The sequence below is a fragment of the Epinephelus fuscoguttatus genome, linkage group LG9, assembly GCF_011397635.1.
Source record: "Epinephelus fuscoguttatus linkage group LG9, E.fuscoguttatus.final_Chr_v1".
Taxonomy (NCBI): domain Eukaryota; kingdom Metazoa; phylum Chordata; class Actinopteri; order Perciformes; family Serranidae; genus Epinephelus; species Epinephelus fuscoguttatus.
The window spans coordinates 29,638,810-29,666,590 of record NC_064760.1 but is presented as its reverse complement, the minus strand read 5'-3'; the positions used below and the strand labels follow the sequence as shown (position 1 = coordinate 29,666,590).

Sequence of the window (27,781 nt, the reverse complement as noted above, 5' to 3'; positions counted from 1 at the left end):
TGGGCAAGTCATATAATCATAACACCTTTACACACGGTAACCACCCCCCGCCTGGCATAACAACTCCTCTGGCGGAAACCCTGCAAATACTTAAGGAGAGAAAGAGGGAAGTCTGCTTAGGGGCCTACCTTGTGAACCAGCTGTGCATTGAACAAGAAGCTCTGGCCTGACACCTCATGCAACAGCCTAATAACATAATGGATTTCAGTCATCGCTACAATTACACTGAGGGGAGAAAACACATGCTTTTATACAAGTGAGGGGGCACAGAGAATAAAGTGGAGGGGCATTGCCCCCTCGTGAAGCCGACTCTGGGTATATCCATCTAGTTAACTATACCTACCTTAGGATCGTTACACATATGTAAGGTTTAATGCTATATCGTTAACTGGCAGATCACATGACAATGCATTTCAGGCAATTTTACAGAGTAACTAGTAATGTAACAAGTATTGTAGCTAATTACTTTCTCCAGAGAGTAATCAAGTAAAGTAAGGGATTACTTTTTCCCCAAGTAATGTGTAATGTGTAATACATTACTTTTTTGAGTAACGACCCCCAACACTGCCAAAGACATGCAGGTTAATTGGTGACTCTAAATTGCCCCTAGGTGTGAATGTGAGCGTGAGTGGTTGTCTGTCTCTATGTGTCAGCCCTGATAGTCTGATAGTCTGGCAAACTGTCCAGGGTGTACCCCGCCTCTCACCCAATATCAGCTGGGATAGGCTCCAGCCCCCCGTGACCCCTAACAGGATAAGAGGTTTTTAGGAAGATTAATGAATGAATTAATCCAAAATGATTTGCTGATATGTCGGATATATCGGAAACTAAATTGTCAATATAAATGGGAAATTATTAGGGCTGCTCACTTTAAGTGGAAGATTCAAATTATCATTTGTAGACCCTTCAGTTGACTGAGATTCTTCAGGTTGAGCAGTCAAGTTTCACGCTGCTCTCCGGGGTAAAATCATTACACTACCTCAAGTTGTTCTGTCTGTACGGTGAAGATACCTGCAATGGATAGGCAGCTGCAGCCCCAGACCCAGAGTGAGTCTGAGTGAGATGGAGGCAGCTGCACAGGGGAAGAGAGACTTTGTCTAGTCAAGCTCCAAGATAACGTTATCTAATGCCCTTTGCTCAGAAGTGGGGAATTTACAGCTCCTGGCAACTTAATATGATACAGTCTCTGGCTTTTGTTTGATATCTAGGGTTGGCAAAAAAATGTTAGCACAAATTAGCTCGGAAGGCTAACCTGGCTTGTTTACTGTATTATATAAACGTCTCTGTCACCCTGAACATGACGCCAAACCCTGTTCAAAAATCTGGCACTTCAATAAAGTGTTGCTTGATAGTCTATATGAAAAAAGAAACAAGTAGTCAAATGTCTGTTTTGAACAGCCAAATCCGATTCGACCGCCAAAATGCTGAGTTGAGTACAGCCCTAGAAACTACATTACCTCTAGTTACAATCCTTTTTCAACAGGTGAATATTCCATTGTAGATATCTGTGATCGTTATTCTTACTAGTGAAAAAGGAATTACTGATATCTATAATTAAATTAGACATCTGTAAATCAGTTTGACTGGTTGAAAATATATTTGTAACATGTTGAAATTGTTTTACAGATATCTTGAAATGACATTTTGACATGTCTAAATGTCATTTCCACTAGTTAAAAACGAAATCCAGTTAGCACTACTGATTAAATATTAAAAGGTATGTGCATAATTAGCCTGTTTTGACTGTTAAATGTGGTGGAAACATGTTTCTTAGCATGATGCATCAAACTTCTGACGCTGCATCATCACATCCTGTAATGGCAGAGTAGGAGTTAAATATAACACTGCACTTCTCTGTGGAAAAGATTAAAAAAGGCCAGTGGCTGATTTGGTAATCGCTCTATAGTGTTTTACACAACTAACAGCTGTGAAAACTAGTGCGCACAGCTTTGATAGAGCTTATATAATGTAACAGTGTGCGCTGTGTGGGAGTTTTAGATGTAACCTGCAAAGTTACCCCACAAACGTAAACAAACTTTGATCATGGATCAGGGGAGAGAGAGCACTGAGGGAAGAGGGCAGAGGATCTGGAGCTGCGAGCTGTGCGTGAGCTTTTTTTCCGGCACTGTGTTGAGTGACCCGCACGCACACAAGTGTGAGTGAGCGTCCGTGGGAGTGAGGCGTTTTGTGCATCAAAAAAGCTGACGAGCCTGAGCTTGCGTTCTGTAAAGCATCTTTGGAATTTGGCTTCCCCGTCCTTCTCTCCTCTGTCTCAGTCCCAGTGCTGACCTTTGTGTCTCTGAGGGGTTTGAAATGTCCCCTCTTCACGCTCAAGCATTTCATTGAAAGCTTTGTCTTCCCTGCAGGACACCTGATTACAATAATTGAGGAGAGAGAGCGTCCTTGAAACCCTCCTCTTGAAGGCTGCATGTTTTGTTTTCTTTGTGATTGGAGTAAAGTGGCAGTTGTATGGTTTTCTGGATGAGTTAGGATATCACCCTGAGAAAACTCGAGCCAAAACCTTTCACTGAAAGAGGTGACCAGCAACATGTGCAGCAGATGCAGGGAAAGTGTACAGCATCAGAGGCTCATCTGTTACCTGTGCAGCTCTGTGATTCACTGATGTTAAACATTTTTGCGTTTGATCAAAGTTAGCAGGTTTTGAACAAGCTCATCACTGCTTTGAAAGAACCGTAAATCAAGAACAGAGCACTTTTCAATTAGACCATGAGTGTTCAAGGCTGGAAGGAAGCACTGCTTTGATCCGTGTGTGTGTGTGTGTGTGTGAGATTTAAGGTTGTGTGTTATGTTTCAGGGCCCCATGGTTAGTCAGGGCTAGGTTGTAAATCTTGCTGTGTCTCCTGGTTTACTCAGGCCCATAAACTAGAAGGCAATTATGGAAAACAACTGGATGCAAGATTTCTTCAGTCCTGCAAGATTTGTGGTTGCTGCCTAAAAGGATTTCTACCCTCCAATCTACCCAAAAGAATTGCTTTGCCTCACCCACCCTCACCTCGGCCCCGGCTTCCCGTCAAGCATCGATTGGCCTCTCGTGTCTCTGGCAGATACAAGACACAAACAGAGTAAAATACCATGACTAAAAATACTGTGTCAGACCTTGGCCAGTGGCCATTAGGTTTAGCACACTCATGATTTATTCATATGGTGTCAGACACATACACACTCAGCATGACCTGCACTGACTCATATCCATCATGTCTTACTCGGACCCATGGCACAGACTTCCTGGTTGGACGGCACCAGAGAAGTTCCAGGTTGTCACATTATAGTTGATTATATTCATCATCATTGATTATCAGGTCTCTTTCCTCAGCTCTGTATTATACTGGCTTATTAGGAGCCGGATGCTTTAGTGGAAAGTTTTACATTGGGAGAAATCATACCTCATGAATATAAACATGAGCAGCTTTGGCAGCTTTGATCTCGGACTGGCTGAGAGCCCTGAGTGGAGTGGGCTGGAGCTTCTGTTGCACAGCTCTCACTGCCTATTTTAACCATTTGCATAATTGTTATAACTGTCGAGGCCAGCAGTGCAAAGCACTTGATAAATGTGGCTTGTATTAGAGGCAAGAGGAGATCCCAGAGTGTCACTGGGGGTGTCTGCGCTCAGCCATGGCACATTTCTATGTGACAGAGAGAATGAGAGATTGCTTTAAGGTAGTGTGTGTGTCATGACTGAGGACTGCCAGTCAGGCAGCAGTATGGCCCAGTCATCAATCGGGAGGAGCCAAGGTTTGATCCCTCAAGTAGCAGTGCTCCTGCCAAAATACTCTAGAGCAACCACCATACTGGGGGCAATCTCTGAACCCATCAGCCCTCAGTCTGATGACGATTTAGCCTCCGGGGCAATGGCCAATATTTCCTGATATTCGGTGTAGCCAGCAGATATCCCGGCCAAGACTTCCTCTTTTATGCGCTGCTCATTGTTTACAGTGTGATTTGCAACTTGAGATAGTTCCAGACAACATTTTGGGTAATCTCTATAAACACATATCTGCATATGAATGCAGATAAATTATAAAAAGCTAAATCGTTGTGAGACAACAGCTGATGGGTTCTGGGACTGCAGGTACTGACTGTTTACCTACAGGCAAGCAAAGCTAGCTCAAACATGATTGGTCAATATTACCTAGACAATACTACTGCGGAAACCAGAACGCCTCAGAGAATAAAAATTTGTACTTTTGCCTTCAGATTCTGCGTACGTCCAGACATCTGTTTATAGAGATTACTACATTGGAGGTATTCTCAGAACCCATCTGCTATCAGTCTGACAACAATCTAGCCTCTGGGGGCAACAGCCAATATTTCAAGGGTTACCATGTAGCCAGCGGATATCTGGATAACGGATATCCGTGCCAAGACTTCCTCTTCCATGTGCTGGTCATGGTTTACAGTCTGATTAGCAAACTTGAGGCGCTATATACACATGTCAAGACTAATGAGGCTCTATAAACAGATATTTGCATATGAAAGCAAATTCATCATCCGATCATAGCCAGTGGGTTCTGAGGTTGCATCTTGGCCAGTGCGTTCCACCTCTTTTGCTCTCCGCTCGGACTGCTTGGCCAAAGCCCACTTGATTGTGATTGGTCAATTGGTCAGTGCCTACAGATTCTTCAGTCATATGCGTCTGTTTGAAGAGATTATACTGGGGTGGAGGGGTTGGGTTACATATGTCATCCAACAAATCATATACGTACTGTACCATTTCTTGAAAAGAAGTTTCCAAAGCTTGATTTCCTAACTCTTATGCATTTGGTTCAATAATAAGGAAAACAACTTGCAGCAACTTGAATTTTGCTTGAGAATGAAATCAATCCATCCCACTGACCTTTTTCTCCTGTTGTTTTGTAGTTATGCAAGAGTCAGCAGGAACAGATCTCAAAACTCATCTTGTTGGTGCGTTTAACGCAATAATACCTGCGGCTTAGAGTCACCTGTCAAACAGCACGCTTTTTAATGCAAGAAAAAATTTGACTCTCTTATTAGTGATCTTTCAGGTTGGATCCTGTGACAACATACCTTTACAGCAGAGTGCTTTTGGCAACCATGTCTCAAATATCAGATGTCCTTGACTGCATGAAGGAGGAAAATGGTTTACCACAGAACAATAACATATCTTTGATAGGGACATGTTCTTTATGATGGAGTCTCTCTGTTTTATTTCAATAATAGAATGAAATTAATACAACCCCATAGCTGCAGGTTTAGAAATTAATCTTAAAATTTGTTGAGTGGTTTGACAAAATGGTTAGCAGTATTGTTAGGTATTCAAGATTGTTTTTTAAGGGGGTAAAACAAGCAAAATGTGTGGTATGGCCCTTTAAACTCTACCTGTGTACCCTTGTGGCTGAGCACAAAAGGAGAATTTGCCTCCCTCGAGTCCTGTTTATAGCCAGAGACTGCGGCGTGCTTGTGTTTTATGGTCTCGAGAATGTTTTATGGCTGCTGGGGGTGTTTATGCACGGGAAGAGAGGGTCAGAAGGGTGAAATCAATAGTGAGCCTTAATGAGGTTGTCTGAAAAGAAGGAAGGGAGGGGATATGTGGGTGATTTGACAGACAATGTTGAGAGAAGATTTGCTGCATGGAGCTGAAGAGGCTCGAACTCAAATTGACAAAACAATAGTGGCTCTTAGGTAGGTGTTAGGGTAACTTGGCAACTGGTTTAGTTTTGTCAAAGTCAGGAGAAAATGTTTTTCATTGTCTTGTTTCGTTCTTCGACAAAATGTAGCTTGAAGTGACAGACAGGAAACTTAATCTCACACAGACAGCCATCATATCCGTTCGAAATGTATTCAGGCCATGCCAGACTTATGAAGGCACGCTGTGTGATTGGTACATTTGGTTACACATACTTTTCATGAGAGGCAGGAAATTTGCAAACAAAATAAGCTGGCACTCCATTGATTTTTCCATAATGTGTGTTGTTACCAGGGCACTTCTGTCTGATTTATTTTTCACTTTTTTTTTTTAAAGAATTGAGCCCTGCTGTAGTAACCTAGTTAGATCAGAGTTACGTAGCAGGATTGTGATGTGACATATGCTACCATAAAAAACAACATAACCCATTACAGATCCCCGTGATGCTGTAGCCTTTTCATTTGCCTGCTGGGAAAAGGATAACATGAGCTTCTGAGAGGCAGGACTGATGCTGTAACAACTGAATTATGAAAGAGACATTTTCAAATTGGTTTGGGATTTGTCCTCTTTGTGAAGACATTATTTTACATTCATTGTTCTCCTATAATAGGGTTTTCATAGAGGTCAGCTTGTGTGTGGGAAGGCTGAGTTGTTGTAGCTGTGCTCGGAGACAGCTGTCTGTACAGAGAAACACAGCTGATGAAACGTCTGTCAGCTCATGCTTTTCCTCTAGAGATCAGCATCCACCCAGGGTAGTAAAGGGGCAAGAGATGGAGTTTATTTCAGTAAAGAAAGAAAGACACAATGCTTCACTTTTTTAGTCCAGCAGCATGGCTTTAGCGATGGCAATATCAGTCGGTCCATCACTTTGGTCTAGACTGACACTCAACAGCTGGATGGATTGTCATGAACTTTACACAAACATTCATGGTCCCCAAAGTTACTGATTTTAATGATCGCCTGACTTTTCATCTAGTGCCTCCATGAGGTTGGAATTTTATGTTTTTACTGAAGTTTCTTTCCAACCAGTGGGTGGATTGGTACAGAAATTTATGGTAGACAGATGATGAACCCTAATGCTTTTGGTTTTTACTCTGTGTCTAGTCCCAATTAGCAAATGCTGCAATGTAAATGTGGGCTAACACTCTGAAATAACATCATAACCATAGTAAACATTTCATCTGCTAAAAGCACAGACTGTATCAAAGGTAGCCTCTAGGTCTGAAAAGTGAAGCCAATGCAGAGGTGTCTTGAGCTTGCATTCTTTCTAATGGCCAGCAGGGGGTGACGCCATTGGTTGCAAAAATAAGACTGATATTATGGAAGTCTATGAGAAAATGGCCTTACTTGTCACTTGATTTGTTACCTCAGTAACCATTTTCACAGTGAGTTTATGGTCTCGCTAGTTTCAAGTTTTCTTCAATACAGCATGATGTTCATTTTGTAAATCATGGGCACATTTAGAGTAAAATAGACAATAAAGCAGGGCATGATTTTGGGCGTGATTACCTTGTGAATGACAAGTTGCTTCCATGGTGTTGCCCTCTCTGTCAGATCCACCCCTCGCTCCTTCACACCTCTACCCTCCCATCCAAATAGGAATCTAATTACTTCAGTGATCCAATGATCACTTCAAAAGCCACAATGGCGATGGCCAAAATGCCAGACTCGAGGCTTCAGAATGGAAGTCCGCAAACCGTTAGGTGACATCACAGTGGCTACTTCCACTTCTTTTATAGTCTATAGCTAAAAGTCTGCATGCTATCATGCTGATGTTAGCATTTCACTCGAAGCCCCACTGTGACCAAGTACATCCTCACTGAGCTGCTGGCATGGTTGTAGACTCTTAAGTCCTATTGTAATTAATTGGGTTTAAAGCCTTCAAACTGCAGCCGTTAGTTGATAAATCGATCAGTTGATCCACTGAAAATTAATAAACAACTGTTTTGATTAAAAATATATCATTTCGAGGCATTTTTAAAGAACGACTGCCAACATTCTCTGGTTACAGCCTTTCAAATGTGTGTATTTCCTGGTTCCTGTGCCTTTAATGAGAAGTAAACTGAAGTTCTTTGAGTGCAGTTTACCAAGAAGCAGGGAACATCACAACAAGAAGCCTGATGATATGTTACCATCTACAGCATGGCCATCTTGGTCATTCGCTCATTATTTACTATAAACAGGTCTAACCTCTTCTCCTTTCCTCTTTTTTTACAGAGCACCTCATCTCCCCATCGAGTCCTGTAACCAATGGCAACCTCAGTCCAGACTCTTCCTCTGACCCGTGGCCCCAACAAAAACTTCCGTAACCCGTTGCCCCTCTCGTCCCGTTGCGGCATGGGAAGTGTAGGTAGTCTGGTGGAGAGGCCAGATGTGTCACCGACTAAAGGCAGCCGTGCAGTGCCCCAGGTGAGACCCAAACAGACCAACGGCCTCCTGAAGAAAGGCTTCACCCAAAGAGAGCTACTCAACTACCTCAACATCACCAGGTGAGTGCTGCCATAAAGACGCACATGCTTTCAAAGAACATTTTACATTGTGCAACTTTGAAGGCGAAGAACTCTGCGAGGAACTATAAAACGTGACAGGACTTGATCGCAGTTGACCCATTGTGCTTCCAAACAGAAAAGAGCCTAAAGCAAGTGCAAGCAGTGAGGGTAAGAAGGACGTTATCCCTTGCCTCAGCCCTGCCAGTGGCCGTGAGGAGGACAACTTATACGCCAAGGTCTACCATAAAGACGGCACCGAAGTAGATTTGACAAAGAACTCACTGCCAAGTGGGGGCAAGTATGAAAAGGTGAATATTGTTGTTTAAAACACTGCAAAGGGTCAATCACATAAGGTCTATTTATAGTTGATTTATACCTTTGGTGGAGGTGTATGGTGTTTCCTTGCTGTATGAGTGAGTGACATCTTAAAGTTGACTCGGCTGTAAAAAGGCGCAGCACCATAGATTTTACAAATCAAGCAGCTCATTTCAATGTTGTTAAGTTCGAGCCATGGATATATTCTGAGCCAGTTACTATGAAATGTGTCTTTGGACAGCTGCTTGCCTTAGCAACGCTACTGTTACGTGAACATTATTGCTGTTAACGTTGAGGTTATTGGAACTGCTGTTTGCGCTAGCCCTTTCAGGTGCCACCAGACGCCAGTGGTCCATTTTGCTTGCATGCTTTCAGCTTCACATCATTGAAACCTTTCTGTCGTGAGAGATGCTGCAATAGCAGAAGAGGCTCAAAACTTTGTGTGCTGTCCACTCCACCCACATTCTGCACCGGTTCCAGTGACATTGGATGAAATTTATTAGACACTGTCATAAATGTGTGCAGAAATGTTGCACGTTAGAAGTGCTTGATTTGTGGGAATTGATGAAATTATGCACAATACTCACAATCCTGCTCTGAAATTCAGGCCCTGAAAGAATGTGCATTACATTATTAAAATCTTGATATAAGAGCAAAATACATAATTTAAAGAATCAGGGAAATCTTAAAGGTCGTAAAGTGTCCTCTAAAGCAGTATGTGGAGGACCGAGTCTTATTTACAGATTCAGGCACAGATGCAGCCGAATGACTTCCCATTGTGTTCTTCTTATAAATGATATACAGCCAGTGACTGGCTGCTGGGGCTGTGCTAAATTGATCAGTATCACATTTATACATCTCAGGCAGCACGGTGCAACATAGCACCCCCATAGCCTGTTACTGGCATAAATCAGCCTCTGGTTCACCAGCATAGATTGAGAATCTGCCACTTGCTGTGTTGCTGAATTTATTGCAGCAATCAAATCTCACCTTTTTTTTTTTGCTTGAATTGATCAACTCTAAGAACACACAGGGCGGGACAGCATCGATTTAATAGAAACATTGTGATTTATTGTTCTGTTGCCCAGCCCCTGTTTGCTGTGAGTAAGGTCTCTCTCTCCCCTGTAGCTAAAGTTCCTACTATCTTTGCATCCTCTAAAAGTGCCCTGAATTTGGCTCTTTTTCTCCAGGCTCGTTTAAGGTCTGCCTTCAAGCCTGTCACCCCCAAAAATTTCAGCTCCATGCAAAACCTCTATCCATCATCCAAGTCGGAGGACGTGGACCACGGCCTCTCTAACGGGCTCCACAGAGCCTACGCCCATGTCCCTAAAGCTGTCTCCACGTCGTCTTCGTCTTCGTCACCCTCACGTCATGGAGGACCAACAGCCAGTGGAAACAAGGTATCTTAACATACGGTTATCACTTAAAATCTTTTCATAGACTTCAGTCAAATTTGAGCTATGAGCCAGAGAACAGGTACATTAGGTTTTAGATCCAGGATCCAGTCTTTGTGTATTGATTACATGAGCAAAACAACTTCTCATGATTTGTCATTGTGTTCACTCATTATTTGGGATTAAATTAAATCTTTTCTCCACCTATTAATATAACAGTGATGAATAACTGCATAATTATGACTGTAGGCCCTCTCTTCGGTGCGTGGGATGAGCCAGGAGGATGATAACCTGTCAGACTCAGGCCATAACTCCATGAGCAGCCTGCCGCCATACCGGCCTCCCTTCCGCCCACACCTGTCTCACATCAGGTCTGCCGCGGCATTATTGTCTTAGCTCTACTTTATATTCAAGAGAAGTGTTGCTATAATTGATTTTTTTTATACTTAATGACTGTGTGGGTGGTGATAATGGAAGAGATTTTAATGGCCTTTGGGATTTCTCTTTTTAGTGCATCTATGGGCCACATCAACACCATTGGCTCCCTAGAACGCACCTCTCTGGGCCAGAAGGCTGCAGGGCCAGGCGGTGTTGCCATTGGGGAAATGGCGTGTCGGAGCATGGCAACCCTGAGCCGTTTGGCTCCATATGGAGGGGAGGCTCCACCTCCTTATGAATGGACACTCTCCCTGTCTGTTGAGGAAGTGGTGAGTACTGCGCAGATGCATAGATGAATGGAGGGATGAGCAGGTCAGAATGATTCACAGACTAGTATGTCCTTCATGTTTTCTTTTCCAGGTCCGGGATCTCGAGGAGCGACTGGTGGAGAAAGAGCACGAGCTGAAACAGATGAGGAGAAACCTGGATGAAAGTGAGGGCGCCATCGCTCAGGTGAATCTCATTGTCTGTTCTTCATCATAAATCTTTACATCCATCTGCCTCTCTTTTGAAGTTTGACCCCCATCTGCTTGCCTTCATGCAGGTGTTTGAAGGGAAACAGCGTCTGTGGGAGAAGGAGGTGGAGGAGCTGAAACGTCTGTATGCCGCCAAGCTGCGTCAGGTTTCCCAGCATGCCCAGCGTTCCCAGCGCAGCCTGCAGTTGCAGCTGTTCAAGGCCCAGCAGGAGAAGAACAGACTGCAAGAGGAGCTCGACAACCTGAATAAGGAAAGGAGCCAAGAGGCTGGAGCCATAACAAAGCGAACCAGTCCGACTCTGGAGGAGACACAGTGGGAGGTATGGCCTTGGAAGGAAACTTTACAGCAGGGAGAGGCACTTAAAAAGTAGTAATTACAGGGGACAGTGAAGATAATGCAATTACCTCCTTGTTTGCCCAGATAAAAAGATCACAACCATGCCAGAAGAGTCAATAAAAATTTATGTTTCTCCTGCCATTATCCCTGATCTTCCCCTGACTCTACCTCTCAGGTTTGCCAGAAGTCAGGAGAGATCTCCCTGTTGAAGCAGCAGCTGAGGGACTCCCAGGCGGAGGTGACCCAGAAGCTGAGTGAGATCTTCCAGCTGAAGACGCAGCTCAGGGAGACCCGCACAGATCTGCGCAACAGGGAGGGCCAGATAGACGCACTGAAGCTAGTCCTGCAGGGGACACAGCGTCGCAGATGCCCCTCTCAGACTGCACATGAGGACGGAAAAGGAGGTGAAGAGAGTCCTTCAGCTGGGGCAACAGGTAGATTTATGTGTCTGTCTCTTACTTGTGTATAAATATCATCACTGGCATTGTTTAACTATGTACTTTGATGATAAAAAAAGAATACACGTAGTCATGCTGAGGCGCCACAAGTACAGATCAAATTTAATGTTCATTTGTTGATACAGCACTTCACCAAACGCAAGTCTTAGAGTTTTTTACATAAACCTACGCCTGCACATGCCAAGCTGACATGCATGGAAATTCTTTGGGGGGAAAGTAAAAGGAGCAAGATAATTATATGCCACAGATGTCTGCTTAATATCACAGCAAGCGAGGCATCCAAACTGGGTTTCTTATCAACACAGCTGGAGCTTGTCTGGGTTATTTTGAGCTAGGATGTTTACATGCCTGGACCCAAAATCAGGTTATTTGACTAACCAGGTCAAGAGCAGAGTTCTCTGCACATTTAAAAGCAATCACTGTCTTCCATTATATTCCCCCTACGGCTGTGCCGGCCTGTAGTTGAAGCCATGTGGACCTTTTGCTTGCAGGAGGATGCGGGGGCCCTACGGAGGAGCGTCTGCGCGCAGAGCTCCTGCTGGAGCGACGCCAGAGCGAGGCCCAGGCCATGGCTTTCGAGGAGGAGAGGAAGACATGGCAGACAGAAAAGGACAAGGTCATCCGCTACCAGAAGGAGCTGCAGGCCAGCTACTTAGAGATGTACCACCGCAATGAGGCACTGGAGAGGGAACTGTACCTGCTGCGGCTAAACAGAGAGCGAGGAGGAGCAGGAGCAGGAGCAGGAGGAGGTGGAGGAGGAGGAGGAGGAGGAGGAGGGGGAGGGGGAGGAGGGAGCAGAGATGGGACATTGGAAAGAGAAGTGCCAGAGCTGAGGAGTGAGAGAGGGGGTGAAAAACAAGAGGACAGACCTTCTTCTGGTTTGCCGTGGATAGAGAGAATTGAATCATCTGAAATTTGAATGTGACGGTCTGACTGGTATTTGCAATGCAAACTGTTATCTCCCTGAAGTGTGCTTGCTATGGAGGCCCGTGTCCGCCAGAAGAAGGGTAAAAATAGACTTAACAAGTCAAAGTTATGAGATAAGGAAGAGTTTTTAACTCACTAAGGTAAAATTTTAGACATTTTCAGTACTTACCAGGTTATTAATTATGAGTAAACTATCACATTTTTAATTCACTTTGTCAAAATGCTTTATTTAACACATTTTAAATGATGTGATCCTCAACTCTTTTGATCTGCCATGTAAATATGATCAGATACTAAGTCAGCATGTTGACTCACTAAAGCTCACACTATCCGTAAGACCGTTTTTCAGCTTTTACAAAGAGATTTCTCACATTTTTCCACATCTCTCAGCAAAAAGCTTCTTCTTTCCCCAGTGTGGTGGCTGTGGTAAAGCCATTTGATGCTCCTGTTAGGGTTGTCAACTTCTGGTTGGTCAGTTGATTGGTTGGTCCATATGCTCTTGTCCAACCAAATTCTCATTGGTCGGTCAATCGCTGGTGTTATTTAATAAGGCTGTGTGTCCTCTAAAGTGTTGCTTTGCCCAGCTTGAAACAGCTTTTGTTGTTCAGCACTTGTAGAGGTCCTCTGCAACAGTTGGTTTTGGTGGTATTTTTGGCTCACTCCTTCTCACGGCATTATTATCATTTCATTCAGGTACCAGTGAGTACCAAGCTCATTTAGCTCTCTCAGTCTAATCTTTGTTAAATGCCACAATCATATAAACACAGGCAAATTAGCCATCACTAACATACCCTTAAGTCTTTCAGCCCGAATCGGCTACCCAGCAGTTACTGCTCTGCTGTGGGTGTGTGCTTTGTGCTAACGTTAGCTGCTATTAGCTGCTGAACAAGAGGCTCTCTCACTCTTTGGTTCAGAGGGTGTGTGCTGTGCCACCATAGACTGCGTGCTACTGGGTTAGCTGCTAACAAGAGTCTGTCGCTGCAGCCAAGCCTTTGTTCTTTGACTCAGGGTGTGTGTGTGTGTGTGTGTGCTTTGTGCTACTAGGTTAGCTGCTAATGAGTAGTTCTTCACTTCGCAGCAACTCCTTCTTCGTTTCAGTTTCTTCAGCAGACACGCCCCCAGCATCTTGGAGCAGAGAATCAAATTTGGCTGAGTGGTTAATAACACACTTTTCTATTGTGTGGTAAACTCATAACACATTTATTTTTGCTTTACCTTGACTTTACGTCAACACTGGGATAGTACTACCTCAAAAGTCTGACATATTATCTCATATTTTTGACTTTGAAGAGTATATTGATTTTTTACCATGCATAATTTTCATCTGTTTTCCTTCTCCTGGCCTCTCATGGGCTTCCATAGTTTCTTGTCTGTTTGCCATTCTCTGCCCATGCACCCTTGTTGATTGTTTAATGCCCTGATCCTGCAAAGACTGGACCAATAATCTCCTACAGAACACACTAATACTGAGGGTCGCTGCACAGAGACACTGTCTGTGTCTCATCTGTCCTTTGGCAGAAGAGTGGTGACAACTCTGTAAAAATACAGCCAAACACCTGAACTGTCCTGCTTAAGACTTCTATCCAATTATAAACCTGTAAATGAGCAAATTAATATCCTGATTGTTTATATTTTATGTTCATTTGATAGATAATTTCTGGTTTGGACTGCTGTATAGTCTTAGTCTTATAGACAGTAACCAAAGGACTCAAAGGGATTTGGTGTGGCCCAGGAACATCTCAGCACCTGTTCAGTCTGTGCAGAAGAGTCTGTGGATTCAGGGTTCACCTGGGTCTGTGAGGAAAGCTGCATCTCTGGGTTAAGTATTTGGGATTAAACCAATCTGGTGCCAAGGTACTAATGCTATGTCTTTGCCATGGAGAAAACTGTGTACCATACTTAAGAAACTGGAAATGTTGGACCTTTATCTCATTGAGTGTCCAGCTCCTGTCAGGTGAGATCTATATATTTTGTACATAATGTAATTTTGATTTGATCGGCCTTTTGTCATTGTATTTCAAGCACACTGTTGTCTTAAATGGGCATACTGCCACATGTTTTGATTGCAGTGAAAGCGATCGACACATTCAGATGTTAAACATGACTGCCCTGCTTACCGGTGCGATTTGTTGCGCATACCCAGCCAATGCCATTATAAAATGCATGACATAGGTGAAGTTGCTCTCTTGTATTGTTTATTATGAATATATGAACATCCAAAAGCCAGCTCTCAACCAACCCTTCAACATACTGTGACTCTTGTCTATTTACTGGAATTAAACCTGTACAATATATATATATATATATACGTTTGGATTCATAATAAACATTTATGAAGTGGTGAAAGAGCTTTGTAGATGGTGTTTGTCCCGATGGTATTTTGGGGGGTAAATCAAGGCTGCACAATGCTTTATCATAGGCCTTACTGTCCGACATTGTTTGAATTAAACGCACCAGAAATCACTTGTCAAAATGTTAGTGGCGTAACTGATGGCATTCACCCGAGGGCTCAGACGGCTGCCTGCTCCGAAGGGGCTTAAAATCTCCACAGAGCGTGCCAATAAAACCCAAGGACAGGAGCTTTATGACAGAATGAACAACAGAGCGGTGGAGGCTTTTGGGACTAATGTGGCTTTTAGAGGTTGAGCCTTGAATCCTTATCTCAGCCTCTCCCTAAGGCCCTCCCTGCTCTACCCCAGCCAGTCCTCACATACCATCTCCTGCAGCACAGACGGCAGGGAGCTGGAGGGTCGGCTGAGATGGAAACATAGGAGGATCCCTGTTTGCTCAAGAAAATAAGCACCTCTATGGAAACCATCAAATGTGCAAACTAGAACAGAGTGCCAAGGATGTCTTGGCAAGGATGAAAGCTTAACGTTTGACTCTATTTTTTTTTTTTTCAAATCCATGTTATGTTTATGGTTATGAAGGAGAGAATATCTATAAAATAGTGTGAAAAATGAGAGAAATTGCACATGTAAGTCCATAACGCAGGTTTATTTTTTTATCCAGGGTCATAATCTGAATAGCTATGAGCTGTGGCTGACTCACGAGGCCCTTACCTTGGCATTTAAAGCATTATATAAACTGGGGCTTAATATAACTGCACAGCTCAGGAGTGGTTTGCTGAAGTGGGATGAGAAAGGATTCTTACCTCATGTTATCACTCTGTGGGAGGGTTGCAGTGCTGAATGCCATCAGTGCTGTTCGTCTGATGAATTCAAATGATTATTTGAAATCAGAATTTAGAAAGGAAAAATGGTTCCTTGTTGAAACTCATTTTAATTAAAACCTCCAGCTTGTGATCTAATGCACTTCAAGGCTATTTAGCCAGTTCAATACAGCAATAGCACCACCAAGTGGTGCTGAAAGGAGGCTGAGCAGATATAAAACCATGAAGATAAATCAGTTATTCAGGGCTCCCACAGACATGGAAACCCTGGACAATTTAATTTTCAAGGCCCAGAAAAGTCATACACTCAGTAAAATCCTTGAAAGTTTATGAAAAGTCATCGTATTTTGTTGTGTGTAAGTGTTACAGTCATGTCTGTGGATAACCTTCCACATATTGTAACCTAAAGGTCCATTGTGTAAGATTTAAGTGGATTTAGTGGCATATGCTGCTGGTGAGGATAACACATCCTCACCAACCAGCTGAAACTTCTCCCAGTTTGAATTCCTTCAGTGTTCAATGTTTGGCAGTCAGGTTTTTACCAGGAGCCGAATTATCCACAAGGGTCTCTTCCTCTCCAAAAGAAATGGACCAGGTGATTTAGACCAGTAAAAAACACTGAATACAATCAAGTGTTTGTCTGATGCTGCTCGTCATGGAGGAGGTGTTATCTGAAGAAGCTGACGTGAAAACGTGAATGTCCCTATTTAGAGCCAGTGTTTCATTTGTCCATTCTGGGCTTCGTCTGGGCAATCTCCATAGATGAGAACATGCTCCCTATTGTAGATATAAACGGCTCATTCTAAGTTACTGAAAACACAATGATTCTTATTTTCAGGTGATTATCTAATAACAAAAACGTACTTGTTATACTCCATTTCGCCAGTATATCCTCTACACATACCTACACGATGGACCTTTGATTTATTTTCTGTAGATGGTAAAGAAACATGGCTCTAATATGTGTTGATGTGTCACCTTTACCATCATGTACACTTCATTTTTTACCCACATTCTCCATCTCTCCCTCGTTGTATGCAACCTTGGTGAATGAGTAACACCAGGCAAGTGGGGCGAGAATGTTTCCATATCTATGCACCACTGCTACTTTTAAATTGTACTGCATTTTTGAGATGGGGCCTTGATATGGGCAGCACAGGGCGTTCAGCTGCCACTCTGAGCACCATGTGTACATTGTTTTCATTTTAACTAGTCTGAAAGTAGAGCGTAATAGTTTAAGGCAGTGGTTCCCAACTGGTCCAACCACAGGGTCCAGATGTCCCCTTTGTCATTAGTTTAAGGTCCACACAGTTTAATACACACAGCGTCACACTTTGGTAAGGTCGTTGAGCAAGTTTGCTGTCTCTGTCCAGTAGTTGTCAGTTAGTCACTCATTCTACAGCAGGAGAAGGCACTTCAAAATAAAAGTTAAGTGCCAGAAATTCACTGTAACTAAAAATAAAGTGTGTTTTTTACAACTTGACACATTAGTGAGTCACTTGCGATCCATTCCAAATGGACCGCAACCCACTTTTGGACGCCGACCCACCAGTTGGGAACCGCTGGTTTAAGGTTAATAATATAATTAATATTTGGAGTAAAGTATACTACACGGCTCTGTTCTTGTTATATATTATGAATGGTCAAGGAATTTTTATTATGGGTCCTTAAAAAGTCAATATAAATTTTGCCCATGATACTGTTGGGAAACCCTGTGTGGTGGGAGCAGGCCACAACCTGATGCCATGTCACACCTCCAAAGCTGACTTGGAGTATAAATTTTTATTTTAATTTCAGATGCAAGTATATGAAACATGTTAGAGGATAAATATTTACAATAAAAGTTGCATTAACACACAAAAGCAGGAAATGCAAACATTCAACAAAATTAATACGACAGAAGTACGGAGCGCTAGCAGTCTATCCGAAGGAACACTCAAAGAAGCAATGAATGATTGTCAACCAAAGAAAGAAAAAAGAGGAAATTCAGTGAAAGTCCACGCAAAACATGTGCTTCAACCCATTTCCAAATGAAACCAGATAAAAATCTTAAATCTGAGTGTAATGTTGCATTGTCAGTGTGAGCTATGCTGGTGCGGTGCTTGCTAAACAAATTAGCCTCACTATAGTGTGAGGTGACATCACCATTTTCAAGAGGACACCGGGGAACTTGCACTGTTGATCATCTAAACATATTGTATTGAACATCCAAATGCCTTGGACCTTGTGACAGGCTTTTCCCCCAGTGTATGCTTGCACATCACCATCTGAATAATATATACAAACTCTTATAATCCCCAAACTATCAGCCTCACCCAGTGAAATATGTGTCATCTTTGTTCAAGACTCCTTATATAAATGTACAACTTTAAAACTGCAAAGTGTGGTATGAAGTGATACAATGAGCCCTGAGGAAATGTATGGATTTAAATGTTTCTATGACTCCATCTCAAATAAAAGCTATGCAGCAGAGGAATTTTCTAAGTATATATTAAACAACAGCCACAATGATCAGAGGACTTTCCCCCACCCACGACGAGTAAAGCTGAATCACAAGCCTACAGTCACTGCAAGTCAGACCATACGGCTACCATCACACCACTTTAACATCTCCAAATCACATGGCTTGCAAGCTTAGGATACACAATGCAGAGCAGAGTGATTCGATGGCACAACCGTGATGTGAACTGTTGAGTCGATAGCTCTGAGAGTTACGCAGTAGTGTTGATTACGCACGTTGCCGTTCAGTTTAATTTACTATTTTACATGAGCCATTGTCGCAATGAAAAATAGAAACAAAGCACATTTCACAGTAGTATATATTTTTTGTTTCCTTTTTGTCACTGTTTGTTAAATACATACATAGAACAAGACAAATGGCTTCTACAATGAGGAAAAATCTTGCTGGTGCAGTCAGTCCAAAAAAACAAACAAAAAAAAAAAGCTGTTCCCCCCATTGATGAGTTAATTGTTTTACTGATCAAATGGATACATCAGCCAACAGTGACTTTCAAGCTACGTGAGGCCTTTATTACATTATGGAGGAGCAATGGGTCACAATCAAGAGTTCGATTTGATGGAGACCTCCACAGTTCCCTTCACCAGCAAATAATAAACCTTCAGCACAGTTTGTTTTTCCGTGGTTTTTGTCATGTATAATAGAAGTTTATTATTACCATTCTGAAACCAGACACTGCCTATCTATACCATTTACCCACACTCACCCATCCATTATCATTGAACTGCTTCTGTCACAAAAAAGGAGAAAAAATGAAGCAGTCATCCAACTCAAACAGTCGATAAAGCCGAGAAAACAAACACTATAAAGTATTACATACTTTAAAAAGATAAGCCTATAACTCTGCGGGCATTTGCAAATGAGTTTCAATGAATGAACCTTTTTCAGAGGTGCTTCTTCATGAGGATACTCTCATTACTGACAGACTCCTCACTCTACTACAGGTCGTAGTCTGACCATTCCCGCTGGACTCTGTATACTACGCAAAGTTGGAAGGTCCGAGGTGGGTTACGGGATGGCCAAGGCTGTCCAGAGGAGCACTGGGATAAAACCTTAATGCTTACAATAACAGGCCGAGAGGCCAGGGACAGAGGAAAAAGGGCCAGAGCAAATGGTCCTGGAAATGCAAAGAGCTCCAGGGAACTTCATCCTTACTCGTGAAGAAAGTGTGCCGTATCAAAAGTAGATCTGCTTGGCGTGTGACGGATTCTGCTCCATGGGGCAGTACGGACATTTCAACCTGAGGATGAGACAGGGGACGGTGAGGAGAGCAGGAAAAGGATGTTACAGTTTTAACAGACCATACTGATTGTTTTGGCTGATTAACTACAAATCTTATACACTTTACAGAGCTGGCCATTTTCCAAAATAAACAGTTTTTGGATTGATTTCTTAATTTACAGAAAGACACTTATTTTAATTAACTTCACCACATTACTGCAGCCTTAAAACAAGCTTGCTTTTTATGAGAAGTGGCCCAGCTGAACATTACATTTTTAAAAATATTGAAAATTTTGAAAATATGTTTCTGAAAACATCTGAGGCAAGAAATATGGAACAAAATCTGAATCATATTCGATCACCATTGCCTAGTCTGACAGTTTGACCACAGTTCACAGAGCAACTGTCATGACTAACAGCTGCATTAGAGACTCCTCGGCTCTGACTAATTGTTTTCTGGTGCAACACAGTAGATTCTTGCGAATGCAGAGGAAGTAGGAGGTAGGGGTGGGACATGACTATTCATCTTGCATACTTCTTTCAGAATATTATGACAGTTTTGGTTATTTTAGTTATTAGTTATCAACTACAGCTTTAGGTATGCTGATACAGTACTCCTGCTCATTGGGAGTGGTTATGTAATTAGAGAAACAAATTCTTAGGTCAGAGTGGCTAATAACACTGCTCATTCATTGACACTGCATGCTTGTGGGCTACTGTAAGTTATAGATGCAGCGATAACACTATGACTCACTCAGGTGCACACAGTGAAACACAGTTCACTGGGGACCAGAAAAAAAATTCACAGTGCTAACATATGTGCATGACAGACCGTCAATAAGTTGTGGAGCAGCACTGCAAAAACACAAATTTAAAATGAGATCTTTAACACTACCTTGCTAGAGTGACAACACAAATGCTCTTTGATAACAGCCAAAAGGAGTCGGATCCCTCTTTTCACCTGCAACCTGGACACAGACCTACATATAATGTCAGTTTCTGAAGTTTTTATATCTTAACCAAAAAGTTTTCTATCAGCTGTTGCCGTTTTCAGCATATCCTCCACAGCGAAATTACTGCAAGGAAATATTGCTGGGTTCAATGTAGACAGGAGGTGCAGCAGGTGTGGTCTAATGCCAGAGCGACGCCGTCGCAGCGTGCGCATGTTCCCAAGCACTCTGAGATAAACCAAGTTCAACTTCGGAATACAGCAAGGTGCACCACGTGTCATGTGACGAGGACCATTCAATCACAGCTGACAGATATCTTTCCCCTCTTCCGTAAATATCAGTCTGCAATAAATATGGAAGATGAAGTTAGGGCAGGTCTGCCAGAGCTTTACATTTGTTCCATGAACGATAGGCGCCTGGAGGAAGATCAGCTTTGCACTCAGGATTTTAGGTAAACAGGCTATGGTACTGTGCTTGTTGGGGATGCTTAGCAACCTCAGACACAACCTGCAACTGCGCTCTTGAAAGCTGGCACAAAAAAGGCACAAAAGTAGCGGCCAGTGCCCGACCTTGCGATTTCCAGGCGGTTAAAGATAAGGCATGTGTACGGCTCCTTAGCGGGGTTCCTTAAAATGTTGTGATCCAAGACTCCAACACAACTTTTATAACTATTGCTACTCACACAACCTTATCCCACCATGCACATATCAATCAATCAGACTGCCAACTTACTTCCCAGCGTTAGTCAATTTGTTGAGGGCATCTCTGGAGATGACGTGGCCGCAGATGAGCTTCATGGGAGGATTGCTCTCTGAGGTTTGCTGCCTGAGGATTGGGCAGGCGAACACAGAGTGGTACCAGCATTTCTTCCCAAGGTCGATTTCAATCTACAGCAACAGAAATGATGAGAATAAACTGAATGACGAGAAATGAGTGATAAGATGCTGTTTGGAAATTCAAAGGGACATACAGGCAACTCATCTTTGTGCGTCCAGACTCCGCTGCACTGTCTTTGCTCTATCACCTGCTTGATGTTCATCAGCACTGGCAAGGCCATACAGCCCGATGCAAAACTGCAGACAAACAGACGTTGCAACATTGTTACAGTTTGACTTTGGTTAAACTGATTTATGCACAGGCTTGAAGAAGACAACATGGTGATGACGATGCAATGGCACAGTTTATACTTAATCTTGAACTTCAAAAAAATAGAAATGAGTTGTTTTAACTTTAGTCTCAACGTTGGTATAAATGTAAAGGTGCTGACAGGAAATCAGAGAAGAGGTGTAGGGTGTTGTTCATACTTGTCTTACCTAACACTGAGTGGGGACTCAACAGACAGGCCCAGTAAAGCACAGGCATCCCGGGTGAAGATGTTACAGATCTCTGCCCACTGATTTGTCTCCAGTAGACTGCGGTATGGAGAGTTCTCAATGCCGTGACGCAGGTACACCAGACTGCCCATCAGAATCTGAATATCTAGAGGGACAAAAAAGTACAGGTGTGGACACACAACCAATCAAACATTACATGAGTATTGTTAAAAAAAGGCCTCAGAATTATTGAAGAACACTTTCATTCCTTCTTGGTTGCTCTTGTACTATTCCTGAATTGTGGGGGCTCTTCTTAAAAAACTCAGAGCCTACACTTCTTTCTACTTTCAGAAAAACTGTGAAACACAACTCAAGTTAAGCACGTTGTGTATTAGTGTCGGTAATGTCACGATGATGCTACTGTATACTGTCTACCTCTCTGGTGTTGGGAGGCGAAGGGCTGAAAGTGTCTGGCATACTGCAGGGCCTCCATTTGGTTGGCGATTCCCCCGCTGAGCAGGCTGATGAAGTACAAGCGGTGCAATTTGAACTCTAGACTGCTGTTCAAGTCCAAAAGGCGCTGCCGATTCGTCACAGCCCATCTGTTCAAAAAGGCACAGCCATGAATAAGTACAGTCATCTATGTCAACACTTACAGCAATCAACATCCTGGAGGGAGCTTTTCCAATCATAATTATGTGATTAAAAGTGACGTCTTTAGCAAGGAACCTAATCTCAATAGACATTCCTCGAGCATTTTGGGACTTTATAGAAGGACTAACTTCTCAGTGACCAGGGAGTTCCCTAAGGTTTAAGTCTAAGTTTAAGTGTATTCCCCCATGCTATGTTGTATAGATTTTGTACTTCTTGTAGTGCATTTTAAAGTAAAGCAGCTAAAATGTCTCCCTCTCTACCAATGTGTGAAAATGGTGCAAGCCATTTTGTTCTCTTTACGGAGATGACGACTGTCTAGACACAGATAACAGGAAATCGAAAACTTACTCTAGTGCCGGCCTGAGGTCCTGCATCCTCAGAGCTTCAAGAATTCTGTTCAGCTCCAGGAAAGGCTGCTTCATACTCATATCTATAACTACACCAGACTCCTGGGGAACAAACAATGGGTAGCAAGAATTCTACATTAATAATCCTGACAGAAAAACAAGGATTACACTAGATTTGAGGCCCCATAATGTTGCCTCAATTCATTTGCATTAATATGTTTCAGAACACAATCATCTTAGAAACCACTCAGGCTGCTTTTTCATTACAAAATTAGTTTCAAGGCTTCAGGCTAACTTACCTGACAAAGATCCTCTGCTACACTGAGCATCCCTTGTCTGTACAGGTGCTCCACAATGGTCTCACTCAGGTATTTCTGTCTTTCTGGGGTGTCCCACACTGTCTCTGCCACCACAGCACTGATCTCTGCATCAAAATTCTGCAGAATAGCATTTTAGAGGTTAAGTATATGTATACAAAATGTTAAATGCTTAAGAATGTTGCTCCTTACTCTTACCCTGTCAATGGCTTTTCCCACTTTTGACACACTGCCATGGATGTCCTTATGTCGGGAGGCTAGCATCTGCACTGTTTCTTTGATGTTCTTACAACACTGTGCCATAGTCTGAGATAGGACTGATATGTCTGCATCTTGTACTCCTGCAAAAGAGAGAAAGTAAGAGTCTTCACTGTGCAGGTCTACAACAATATGTGCCTTATTAATTATAATACAGCATGGATGAAACACAACTAACAAAGCACAATTGTAATTTCTGATGGAACAAAAAAAAAAGCTGAGAATAAGATTTAGTTCACTTATCATAAATATATCTTCATCATCTTGTGTGCATCAGTATTTCTTACCGAAAGCAACTAGCTGTCCTCGAATCTCGCAGACGCTGCGCAGGAGCTCGTCTAGCCTCTCCTCAGACTGGTGGCCGTACATTACAAAGCGATGAAGCACTTTCTCCAGCTCCCGCTCGACACACGCACACTGTTCCATGGTTCAGACTGGAACACTCACACACACAAAAAGACACCTAGATTAAGAGAAAAAAAATATAGGACAAGGACAAAATACAGGTCAAAGTCAGTGAACATGTAATACTGCCTGATTGACACTGTTTTTCTTTTTGGCCAACACTAGTACAGATATTAGACAATATGATAACAATATAACAGATGTTTTTTTTCAGTTGTATGGGCTGAAATTAACACTTGTTTTCATCAAGATTAATGTGCCAATTATTTCTCAATAAATCGTTTAATCAAAAGTAGGGCAGCCACTGCCATTAGTCGACTAATCGATGACTAATCGACTATTAAAATAATCGGTGACTATTTTAGTAGTCAACTAATCGGTTTGAGTCATTTTTCATAGAAAAGTACTATAAAACTACCCCAAAATACTCTTACTGCAGCTTCTTATGTTCAGATATTGGCAGCTTTACACACTCTCCCATGACAGTGAACTAAAACCCTTTGGCGTGAGTACGAAACAAGACATTAGATGATGTAATTTTGGGGTTTGGGCAAGACAGACTGACATTTTTCAACATTTTAACACATTTTTCGATAAAATGATTAGTCGACTAATCGAAGAAATAATCGACAGATTAGTCGACAATGAAAATAATCGTTAGTGGCAGCCCTAATCAAAAGGTCAGACAATGGTGAAAAATGCCAATCTCAATTTGGGCCTCCAGTTTCTTGTGTTGTTTGACCAGCAGCTCCAAACCCAAAGATATCCAGTTTATAATCAAATAAGCAATAGAGAAATCAGAAAAACATCACAACTGAGCAGACGGAACTGCATTATATGGGGTTATTTTACTCGAAAAATTACAATTTATCTATTTTAATCTACTTTTTAAATCACTGGAGATCAATTTCTGGTCAATCAACTAATCATTTCAGCTCCATCGTTTTTTCACCTGATTACAAAGCATAATAAATCCTTTTTTAAACAATATCCTCAAATATTTTCTAAAGAACTGTATCAAGAATGACCTATAAATGTTGAAAAATAAACTTGTCAGTGCCATATAATAGCAACACTGTTTCTAAACTACTTCAAACATATATTTGGACAATGAACATGCCAACAGTGATATGATGATAACCCAGCTGATGTATTGGCCAGGCTCCAGTAATTCATGTTTTTGTTTCATCTGTAGTTTCCAGATGTCAGTAGTTTTCTGCAGTGGGCTGAACACAAAAGAAATCCAACAAATAAGGACTGTGGGATAATTATTTAGCTGTAAGAGACCATGCCATTATTTCAATGTCACAAACCAGTTGCCAAAATGCACATCTTCCTGACAATCTTATGATTGTCTTTGAACAGTACAACCCCAGCCCTGAGGTATGATGTTTTAGAGAGACCTTTAAGGGCTAGTAGACACTCGTTTGTTCTGAAGGGAGGAAAAAGGCAAACCGACCCCGTAGTGCCCTGATAAAAATAAAGTTTGGCTTAATATAACAGTGCTAACAACTAGCTGGGCCTTTAACAATGTTAAGCGCAGGCACACTGTGTACTCTGCGGCCTTGTGTTTACTAACGTTAGTCACCACTAGCGTCTCAACCATACATAAGTATTGTTTCATCATCAGGTGAGGAGAGCAAGTGTTGCTCAGTGACTTTGTTTGAGCAGCTGGTCGTCACTCAGAGATCATTTCTTTAGTGACAGAAAAACATCAAATCATTGATATGTATAGCTTTGCTGTAACTCACCGCTTGTAAGCTGAATACAGAAAATGTCCACCTAGCAGTTGCCGTAATAGAGCTAACCAACATAAACGCAAGCTACATTTCTATTTTAACATGGAAATGACACATTACACATTTTTAATACTCAGTGACAATAATAAATACAAAGTGCCACAAGCTACTAACCATGTATTTGATTTCGGTGCGGTTATTTATAAAATTAAACAGCCGCACAGCTAACATAAACAAACGGTATCACAGAAGCTGGCTAGCTACAAAAGCTCGCCATTGCTAGCAGCTACTTAGCTAGTTGATGTTAGCTAGCTGCTGACTGACAAGGCCCAAATAATTTCAGGAGAGAATGACAACCCGCTGGTCTTCGTTATTTTGTATTATACCAACACTTAAAACGTCTGTCGCCTTTTGACTGAAATATAAAATGTGTTTAAATAAACGCCACTCACCTATCCTGCTAATTAGTTAGCAGACATTAGCGTTAGCCACTTGCCTGTTATGGTAGCACTTCACCAGCAGTCGTAATGCGGATCTTCCTGTGTCGCATTCTGCCATATCAGGACATTTCACAATAAAAGTCATTTTCTCTGCGACACCAAGCACCAAAAGCTCCATGATTTTAACATTTTAAAGCTGTCACAACTTTGGATACTTATGCATCACAATTCAAACAACGTTTTCGTGTTATAGTTAGTAAGTGTAATGTTTGAGCTAAGTTTAGTCTTGGGTAGTTTCATCTATAGCCTAGCAACGCATCATATTTTTAATTCAGTCATATGTAAGTGGGAATCAGGTAAAGTGGGACAAATAAGATTTTACATCCAGGGCTCTTTAAATATTAGCAGCCAGTCACCAAACAAGTTACTGCACTGTTAATACAAATCTGCTTTACATGAAACAATCATTTTTACTAGTCTGAGATAACCAGTATGGGCAGAGCAAAGAGTCAAAACTCGTTGATTTTTAATCTTTGGTAAGAGTCCTGCAGCTCTAACAATAAGAAATGGTTGTAGGATGTTGCATTTTATTACATGTTAGCCTTATAATTGAAATATTTTCATAATATACGCATTACCTTTATGGGACAGGATTTCAGGTGAGAACTTAATGCATACATGTAAAATGGAGCAACAAAAATTAATCTTAAATGGGACATTTTTCTGACGTGAAACCAGCATGTTTTTAGGCTTTCATGTGCCATAAAATCAAGAGGTGATTGTGTGCTAACTTGTCATGTTACAGACATTTGGAGTATTTTTGTCACTTGAAAAATGTTAAAGATGATGCAGTGAGTCAATGTCAGCCACTATACTCCTGAATTTGCCATCATCATTACACCCACAAGCACACACACACACACACACACACACACACACACGCCCATTGTAGACAATGTGGCACCAAGGAAACAGGCAAGCTATAAAGAACAGGAAAAGCACAGCAGAAAAGTTGGACAAACATTTTTAATGAATAGCCACAGGTAACATGAATGATTTAATGAATTAATGACTTCGTCATTTAAAAAACAAACAAACATGACTGTGCCATTTTACCTGAACATGTCATCGGAGTGGGGTAAAGGTTCTCAAGGTTGTTCAAGTTCCAAAGTTTTGAAAATATTTTCCTTTGCAACATTTTTTTTCTCTGTAGAAATATAGCAGAGGTCCATAACACATACACATACTTATAAAAGTAACACAAACAAAAGTAACAAACGCATTCAGAGTTTTAGATGGTTTTCTTGGTAATCTACCTTAAAGTGTCCCAGATTACTTTCATTCATTCATTCATCTTCTAACCGCTTCATCCTCTTGAGGGTCACGGGGGGGCTGGAGCCTATCCCAGCTGACATCGGGCGAGAGGCAGGGTACACCCTGGACAGAACACATTCACACCTATGGACAATTTAGAGTTATCAATTAACCTAGTCCCCAGTCTGCATGTCTTTGGACTGTGGGAGGAAGCCAGAGTGCCTGGAGAGAACCCACGCTGACACAGGGAGAACATGCAAACTCCGCACAGAAGGGCTCCCACACCCAGGATCGAACCAGCAACTCTCTTTCTGTGAGGTGACAGTGCTAACCACCACACCACCATGCCGCCCTCCCAGATTACTTGACTTAATCTATTCAAAGTCTTAAACTCCAAAATAATCAGGAAGTATAACAGTCAGATTTATGTTGTGGAATCAAAAATAAAATATTTTCTTTTGAAATGGAGTGGAGTAAAAATAGAAAGTAGCACAAGTAAGCCTACCTTAAAACTCACTGTCACTGAACACTGGAAAAGTAAAGGGCTTGTGTGTAGGATTAGTATTCACATCCCTTACTTAGTTAAAAGTACCAATAGCACACTGTAAAAATACTCCATCACAAGTAAAAGGCC

The 27,781-nt window shown here is 42.0% G+C and overlaps 2 protein-coding genes across 4 annotated transcripts in view; one reads left to right on the top strand and one right to left on the bottom strand.

Moving 5' to 3' along the window:
- n4bp3 (NEDD4 binding protein 3) overlaps positions 1 to 14,814 on the top strand; it is a 33,579-nt gene extending 18,765 nt beyond the window's left edge. For both annotated transcript variants that reach the window (XM_049586655.1, XM_049586656.1), the window contains exons 2-10: positions 7,883 to 8,154; positions 8,291 to 8,462; positions 9,660 to 9,869; positions 10,113 to 10,234; positions 10,375 to 10,570; positions 10,662 to 10,754; positions 10,846 to 11,097; positions 11,290 to 11,548; positions 12,064 to 14,814. In XM_049586655.1, coding sequence (XP_049442612.1) covers positions 7,916 to 8,154; positions 8,291 to 8,462; positions 9,660 to 9,869; positions 10,113 to 10,234; positions 10,375 to 10,570; positions 10,662 to 10,754; positions 10,846 to 11,097; positions 11,290 to 11,548; positions 12,064 to 12,491 — 1,971 coding nt within the window. In that variant the 5' untranslated portion in view covers positions 7,883 to 7,915 and the 3' untranslated portion in view covers positions 12,492 to 14,814. The remainder of the gene's footprint in view (positions 1 to 7,882; positions 8,155 to 8,290; positions 8,463 to 9,659; positions 9,870 to 10,112; positions 10,235 to 10,374; positions 10,571 to 10,661; positions 10,755 to 10,845; positions 11,098 to 11,289; positions 11,549 to 12,063) is intronic.
- A 2,605-nt stretch (positions 14,815 to 17,419) lies between these two features.
- Positions 17,420 to 26,022, bottom strand: rmnd5b (required for meiotic nuclear division 5 homolog B). Of its 2 annotated transcripts, none has more exons than XM_049586075.1 (10): positions 25,890 to 26,022; positions 23,537 to 23,712; positions 23,190 to 23,332; positions 22,974 to 23,111; positions 22,676 to 22,776; positions 22,109 to 22,275; positions 21,674 to 21,839; positions 21,331 to 21,433; positions 21,093 to 21,247; positions 17,420 to 19,429 (listed from the first exon to the last, which is right to left on the bottom strand). In XM_049586075.1, exons 2-10 carry the CDS (start codon positions 23,673 to 23,675, stop codon positions 19,366 to 19,368), a joined length of 1,176 nt encoding a protein of 391 aa, XP_049442032.1. In that variant the 5' UTR covers positions 23,676 to 23,712; positions 25,890 to 26,022; the 3' UTR covers positions 17,420 to 19,365. The 2 variants fall into 2 exon arrangements, with proteins under 2 accessions (XP_049442032.1, XP_049442031.1); XM_049586074.1 differs by having other exon boundaries at positions 25,846 to 25,941.
- Between the last annotated feature and the right edge of the window lie 1,759 nt (positions 26,023 to 27,781).

Bases quoted from the DNA above. Each gene is read 5' to 3' on its own strand.
- rmnd5b (XM_049586075.1), bottom strand. From the start codon at position 23,675: ATGGAACAGTGTGCGTGTGTCGAGCGGGAGCTGGAGAAAGTGCTTCAT. The intron at 23,333-23,536 runs GTAAGAAATACT...TCTCTTTTGCAG, and splicing joins AGGACAGCTAGTTGCTTTCG to GAGTACAAGATGCAGACATA. The intron at 21,840-22,108 runs GTAGACAGTATA...TTGTCCCTCTAG, and splicing joins CGCCTCCCAACACCAGAGAG to ATATTCAGATTCTGATGGGC.